This window comes from Propithecus coquereli, unplaced genomic scaffold (assembly GCF_000956105.1).
Source record: "Propithecus coquereli isolate 6110/MARCELLA unplaced genomic scaffold, Pcoq_1.0 Scaffold5, whole genome shotgun sequence".
Taxonomy (NCBI): Eukaryota; Metazoa; Chordata; class Mammalia; order Primates; family Indriidae; genus Propithecus; species Propithecus coquereli.
In genome coordinates, this window is record NW_012150840.1 from 7,939,255 (window position 1) to 7,947,286 (window position 8,032).

The following is an 8,032-nucleotide window of genomic DNA, read 5'->3' on the forward strand; positions in this document are numbered from 1 at the left end:
TGCTTGATTGTGGACCTACTGAAGAATTTTAAACAGGAGGTTGCCGTAAACAGGCTTTTAACTTAAAATATCACTTTGATAACATTGTGGAAGATGTGAGGTCAAGAATGGAGGCATAGAGTAATAATATGTAGGCTGTTGTAGTTGTGTAGATGTAAGATTTGGAATAGCAATTGGACATGAAGTATAGAAATATTTAAATAGAAAATTAATAGGACTTAGTGTTTCTGTGTGGGGAATAAAAGTAAAGGATTCAGCTAGCTACTTCCGTGTGGAGGAAAAAAAAGGAAAGGAGACATCAGGATGACTTCCTGCCCTCTCTTCCTTTCATCAAATTCATTAAATATTTGAGTGCTGTTTGCCAGGTATTCTGCCAATAGTCAGATACAAAGCTGAATAAGATAGTTGCATCTTCAATAAACTCAGTCTGGTGGGGATACAGCCCCATTGACAATTTTAAACCAAATGTATTCAGTCTTATGAGTACATGTTATCTAGGCAAATATTATAGCATGAGGCAGTTCTGTTCCCTGGAACAACTAGCATAATATAATCACAGTCATTGTGGGGTAATGCATGGTTTGTTCAGGGAACAACAAACAGTTCAATGCTGGACCAAAAAGTTTAAGGCATGAGAAATGCCAGGAGACAGGGTTGGAGAAAAGGCAAGTATCAGGTGATGAAGGTTCTTATATTTAATGCTAAGGAGCTTAGGCTTCACCCTATGTGATAGAGAGCCAAAGAGAACTAGAATGGTAATATTTTTGTTTGTGATTTGAAAAGGATATTTAATGATGTAGAAAAATAAAATGTTTTAATAATTTATCAGTATCAAATCAGAATAGAGTTATAAGATGCTATTATAAAACAATATGAATAGCATGATCTCATTTTGGTAAAAATAAACATAAAGGATAAAGGTTATACAGACAGATGTTTCTCAGTGTTTATATGGGTACATTTATTTGGTAACCAACTTTATTGAGATATAATTTACATACACTTAAAGGTATGTTTTATTGTATAGTTCAATGTATTTTGACATATGTATGCACATATGAAATCTACCACCGTCATCAAGTTATAGAAGGAAGCATCTATCACTCCACAAAGCTACCTCATGACCTTTTGCAGACAACAACCACCTCTTCCCCCAAGCCCTATAGACATCCACTGATCTGCTTTCTGTTTTACAAATTTGCCATTTATGGACATTTCATATAAATGGAATAATATGTAGTCTTTTGTGTCCGACTTCTTTTGCTTAGCATAATGCTTTTGAGATTTGTCCATGTTGTTCATGTATCAATAGTTTGTAAATTGCTGAGTAGTATTCCATTTTATAAATATCCTACAATTTGTTTAACCATTCACCTATTAAAGGCTATTCGGGTTGTTTCCTGTTTATCATTCTAGCAAGTATATAATGGTATCTTGTTTTAATTTGCATTTCCATAATGGCTAATGGTGTTGAACATTTTTCCATATGTTTATTACCATTATTCTATTTTTTTGTGAAATATCCAATCATTTTTTTCCATTTAAAAAATGAGGCCGGGCGCGGTGGCTCATGCCTGTAATCATAGCACTCTGGGAGGCAGAGGTGGGCGGATTGTTTGAGCTCAGGAGTTCGAAACCAGCCTGAGCAAGAGCGAGACCCCATCTCTACTAAAAATAGAAAGAAATTAATGGAACAACTAAAAATATATAGAAAAAAATTAGCCGGGCATGGTGGCACATGCCTGTAGTCCCAGCTACTCGGGAGGCTGAGGCAGGATTGCTCGAGCCCAGGAGTTTGAGGTTGCTGTGAGCTAGGCTGACGGCACGGCACTCTAGCCCAGACAAAAGAGTGAGACTCTGTCTCAAAAAAAAAAAAAAAAAAGAGATTGTTAGTCTTCTTGAGTTGTAAGAGTTTTTAATATATTCTGGTTACAAGTCCTTTGTCAGATACATATCTCAAGGTGAATATTTTGGTAAAAACAAGTATGAAAATGCATGAAGGATATATACCAAAGTGATTTTATTATACCTTAGGTATAATAAAAGTCCTTCCTTTTATTTTCCTTTTGGTTATCTATTTTCTGATTTTTTACATTTAACATATACCATTTCTATAATTTAAAAAATTAGCTTAAAAATGAAAAAGGATCTTGCCTCTGAAGGAAAACAGGGAAAAGTGTTGTAGCTAGAGAAGAATACAAGGTCAAGAGAGAGGGTATTTTTAAAGATAAGAGATTAGAGCATTGTTATAGACTAATGGAAAGGAGCCAATAGGATTTAAGAATAGCCTTTTAATTCCTTAGTTCTTTGTAGAAGCAGCACCTGATGATGTGTTGTTAACACTAGAATAAGTAACATCTGGGTTAATAGGTCACAGGAGTAAACACTTATGGGGGTTCTAAATGTCTTTAGAAGGGAAGATCTCGAAGATGTTTAGGAACTGACTTAATAGTGGAAGCAGGAAAAAAATGTCTAGTACAGAAAATTATTATTGCATTCACTTCGTACATTTTGTATACCCTTAGTATATTTGTAATTCAAAATTTGTCTTTCCCTCCTCTGAGTTGCTTTCTACAGCTATCAAAAGGTGGGAAAACACTCTGTTGTAAAAATCAGCTTTTAGTTTTCATACTATCATTGCTTTGATCTACTTGTGGTGGTAAAATTAGTTTATCCTAAAATTATCATCTCTTGTGTTTGGTAGGGGAATTGATAAAATGATTTTACATAGCCATAAAAGGTATGGAATTGCTGGGTTCCTGTTTTAATTATGAATTACTCTTATTTAATAAAATTCTATATGTGGATTTACTTCTGTATATATTCAGTAATGGTGGTAATTTTTGGTTTTGTTATCTGCATTATTGCAAAATAGTATTGTTGGTGAGCAATTGGGTTTGGGAATAGAAAGTGGAAGAAAATCAGAGGTATTGAGAGTGAAAGCACATAAAGTAATCTTTGGAGAAAAGTAGGCTGCAGAGCAAAATTTGTTCCCTTAGATATTTATTGTAGAAAAGAAAAGATTGAAAATAAATGAACTGAACATATAGCTCAAGTGATTAGAAACTAAAAGGGAAATAAACTAAAGCAGAAGAAAAGGATTAAGTTATTTAAAGAGCAGTAGATTTAATAACATTAGGAGCTAGTTCTTTGAAAAGAACAGGAAAATAGGCAAATCTTGGATAAATTAGATTAAGAGAAAAATACTAATAGCATTAGGAAACAAAAAAGGAGTATGAATGAAGAGCTGTAAATGGTAGGTGCTATTCTACAGGTGAGGAAACAGAGGCTAAAAAAATTCATCTTAACCAAGGGGAATTTATCCTAGGAAGACAAAAATTGCCTGACTTTGGGAATTTTCATGTAATCCACTATATTATGGTGATTGTTTCATTATGCTCATATAAATTTGTCTTGTTAGTCTGTAACTCTTGAAGTTGTCATCTCTGGGTTTTAAAGGTAGTTACATAAATGTGATTTTAAAGCTATAAAACAACAAGGTAACTATTACAACAGTTTTTTCTTCCCTTATGTAATCATTATTAGTGTATTTTATAGTATGTGGGAGAAACTTTCAAGATGGAAGTAGTTCATTTATAGGCATAAATACCAAAATCTTATCTAGTGTTTTTTTTAAATAAGAAATGCTGTTATTATCCATGATAATAATAGTAAGACAAAATTCCTTGGGAAAAAATGCATTCTAACTTTTTGCCCACGATTCTTTTTAGTGTGTTTATTTCTCACATGTATTTTTTATCATTTTAATTTGTGCTTTTAAAAAAACTACGCCTTGCCTAATATAGGTGCTGCTGATATTTCCTATAATCTGTCTAGGCAGAATAATCTTTATTTTTGTTCTGTAGGTACAAACTGTTTTGAAGCCAATCCATCAAAAGGAAGGACAAGAATTAACTGCTTTGCTGAGTGCTCCACATATTCAGGTAGAAAATGGACAGAGCATTATATATGTTGTTTTTGCACCGTTCTTCTTCTTTTTATTTTTAATCAAATTCTCCTATGTCTAGAACTTTTGATGTTTACAGCCCCTTCTGTAAAATAATTATTACTGTTGGATTATATATTCCCATATTTAACATTAACCAAATTGTTTCTGAAACAACTTCTTTTCTGTAAAAATTGGATCAAAATTCTTCCCCTTTTTGGTTATATTTCCCATAAATTTTAATTATCTAGGGTGTTTAGGCCTTTAAGTGGATATTTTGTTTTTATGGATTTTAATAAGCATTTTAGACTTTCATAACCCATTCCAGAATATGCCCTGATATACTTAACACATCTTTAGTTATTATTAGCTCTAATTAATTATAGCACTTTGAAAGATTTAATGATCAGAATACTATGTACATGATGAGGTTAAAAATTGCTGTACCGAAGTAAATCATGCTGTTACTTTAAAACACTATGGATTTCTTTGAAACAGGCACTTTTACTGGCCCATGATAAGGTTGCTGAGCAGGAAATGCAGCTAGAGCCCATTACAGAGGAGAGAGTTTATGAAAGCATTGGCCAGTATGGAGGAGAAACAGTAAAAATAGTTCGTATAGAAAAGGCTCGTGATATTCCACTGGTAAGTGTCCCACGTTGCTGATCTGAGATTCTTTCTACACAGAGATCTTGTGTATGGCAGATGGTTGAAGACCTTGCTACATTTCTGGTGGTTTCTCTCTCTCTCTCTTTCGTTTTTTTACAGACAGGGTCTTACTCTCACTCTTCAGGCTGGAGTGTAGTGGCACAATCACAGCTTGCTGCAACTTTGAACTCCTTGGCTCAAGCAACCCTCTTGCCTCAGCCTCCCAAGTAGCTGGGACTACAAGCATGTGCCCCCATGCCCAGCTAATTCTTTAAAAAATTTTTTGTAGAGATGCAGTCTCACTATGTTGTCCAGGCTTGTCTTCAACTCAGTTTTTCTCTTTTGAGGTTAATTTGTTGGACTTTTCCATGTTCTTGCTCATAGCCCTTACTCGGTTGAGAAAAATTTATTACCTTTTGTCACTCATAAATCGATGAAAATAATAGCTTGTAAAATATTTGAGGAACAAAGAAGAGATAAATATCCCTTGTTCATTATATTGTATCATTATTGTCCCAGCTTACTTTTTAGAACAATAATTAGAAATTCTGATGTTTTCATACAATTGTGTTTATTTTATTTTATTATTTTCTTAAGCTAGTCAAGTGAAGCAGTGGGAACAATTATATTTCTTGAAACACTGTTACTTCATTTCTTTTTTTTTTTTTTTTAAAGGGGTAGGGGGTTGTGAGGAGGGGTGTTCAGTGCCCTGTTTTTTTGTTGTTGTTGAGACAGAGTCTCACTCTGTCGCCCTAGGAAGAGTGCAGTGGCATCATTGTAGCTCACTGCAACCTCCAACTTCCTGGGCTCTAAGCAATCCTTCTGCCTCAACCTCCCGGGTAGCTGGGACTACAGGTGCATACTTCAGTGCCCAGCTGGGTATTTGTTTTCTTTCTTTTTGGTAGAGATGGGGTCTCACTCTTGCCCAGGCTAGTCTCAAACTCCTGAGCTCAAGCAATCCTCCCGCCTTGGCCTCCCAGAGTGAAAAGTAGGCATTTCTTAGTGTTTATATTTGTTTTAGAGTTTTTTTTTTTTTGAGACAAGAGTCTCGCTTTGTTGCCCGGCCTAGAGTGAGTGCCGTGGCATCAGCCTAGCTCACAGCAACCTCAAACTCCTGGGCTCAAGCAATCCTTCTGCCTCAGCCTCCCGAGTAGCTGGGACTACAGGCATGCGCCACCATGCCTGGCTAATTTTTTTCTTCTCTCTCTATATATTTTTAGTTGTCCAGATCATTTCTTTCTATTTTTTAGTAGAGATGGGGTCTCGCTCTTGCTCAGGCTTGTTTCGAACTCCTGAGCTCAAACAATCCGCCCGCCTCGGCCTCCCAGAGTGCTAGGATTACAGGCGTGAGCCACCACGCCTGGCCTGCATTTTTACTTTTAAATGAGATGTTAATTTTTTTTTTAGGGTGCTACAGTTCGTAATGAAATGGATTCTGTCATCATTAGCCGGATAGTAAAAGGAGGTGCTGCAGAGAAGAGTGGTCTATTACATGAAGGAGATGAAGTTCTGGAGATTAATGGCATTGAAATTCGGGGAAAAGATGTCAATGAGGTTTTTGACTTGTTGGTAAGTTGACACAGGTAGAAGAATAATTGCTAGGTTTTAAAAAGCTATTATTGGACTTCGAATAAAATATTTTTAAAACATTTAAAAAATACCTGTTAAGAGTACTAGACAATTTCCAGCCCATAATTGTCCCATGAGGTAATCATTCCACAGTATTTATTAATAGTTTTATTTTGGGGTGGGTACCACTCATTTTTTTTTTTTTTACTTTCTACTTTATTACTAGCAGGTATATTTTATTTTTTCTGTAATCAGTTATAAGTCATTAATTCATTCAGTAAATATTTATAGAATGCCTACTATGGGCTAGCCACTGGGGAAATGGTAACAAAACAAAGTCCATGCCCTCCTGATTTTTGTGTTCATTGTGTTTTATTATTATCTGCAATTGATTATTATTTTCCTAATAATATTAGATAATGGCAATGCTATAGATCTGTTGTGTCCAATATAATAGCCACTAGCTGCATATAGCTATTTCTATGTAAATTGAGTAAAGGGAGTTGAGTCCAGTCTCTGTCCCCCACTGCAAGACCCTGTTGCAGTGGTCCCTATGCCAAAAAAGTTAATTAAGTAAAATTTAAAATTTAGTTCTTCATGTACACTAGCTGTATTGCAAGTATTGAAGAGAAATATGTAGCTAATGGCTACCATATTAAGGTGCAGATATAGCATGTTTTCATCGTTGCAGGAAGCTCTGTTAGATAGTGCTAATGTAATCAGGAAGTTATTTATAGGCATTTTTTGAGGGCAGTTTTTGATCACTTTGTACAAATCCATAGACTAGATTTATATTCTTAATTACTTGGCATCGGTTGTTACATTAGAATCTCTGCTATCTGGTGATGTCTGTTATAAAATCTAAAAAACATCTTTATAGCTTTATTTTCATGCAACCCCATTCATTGGATTGGTGGAGCAAAGTATCACTGGTCATCATATTTAGCTCTTGTTTTATTGGCTACTATCTTTAAATTGAGCACTGTTTCCTGCCTTATCATTACTAGAAGTTGTGTTGATTACTCTCTAGGGTGGAGGTTTCTGAACAAAGCAGTCAGTGTTATACTGGGAAATAATAGTGAACCTAGCAATAAGACTTGAAACAGTTAAAAAATAGAATGGATGATAGAGGCAAGTCATCTGGGAATTGAGAATATTTGCATTGCTTTTCTAGTCCTAGTCACAATTACTTTTGCAAATTCTGCATTAAAATCGATGTATGTCAGAGTAGATAACCCATAATTTTTATAGTACTGTGGCATCTTTCAACCCTTCAATGTGGAATCTTCCTAAACTTACAATGAATGTAAGACAAAAACCCAAGACCTGTGGTCTGAGTGGCTTCCACAATGGGGCAGAATTGCAGAATGCCATATTTTAGGGTACCAGTAATATAATGGAATCTTTGAAAAACATAATTTATGCTTCATGATGAAATGGGATTCATCTTTACCAAATTTTTTTTAAGTCTATGTAAGGTTTCCAGAATAGTCCAGTTTTGGAAATATTTATCATAAAATCATAGAATGATTTTCATAAACATAGATTTTTAAAATAACCTCATCTTTCTATTACAGTCTGATATGCATGGGACTTTGACATTTGTTCTGATTCCCAGTCAACAGATCAAGCCGCCTCCTGCCAAGGAAACAGTAGTAAGTGATTTTTTTCTGTTTATTATTTATTTTTCCATGGCTACTGTTTATTTCTGTGTATCAGAAATATCACTGTAGGCCAGCACAATGGCTAATACCTGTAATCCTAGTACTCTGGGAGGCCAAGGCGGGAGGATCATCACTTGAGGCCAGGAGTTTGAGACCTGGGCAACATAGTGAGACCCTGACTCTTAAATAATAAAAATAAAATAAT

The 8,032-nt window shown here is 35.0% G+C and overlaps 1 protein-coding gene across 1 annotated transcript in view; it reads left to right on the plus strand.

The window, feature by feature from the left end:
• The window catches only part of MPP5 (membrane protein, palmitoylated 5 (MAGUK p55 subfamily member 5)), a 59,890-nt gene that overhangs the window by 20,500 nt on the left and 31,358 nt on the right, over positions 1-8,032 (plus strand). Inside the window, exons 4-7 of the mRNA XM_012656041.1 lie at positions 3,867-3,944; positions 4,445-4,591; positions 6,002-6,163; positions 7,741-7,818. Of these exons, the coding sequence (XP_012511495.1) occupies positions 3,867-3,944; positions 4,445-4,591; positions 6,002-6,163; positions 7,741-7,818 (465 nt within the window). The remainder of the gene's footprint in view (positions 1-3,866; positions 3,945-4,444; positions 4,592-6,001; positions 6,164-7,740; positions 7,819-8,032) is intronic.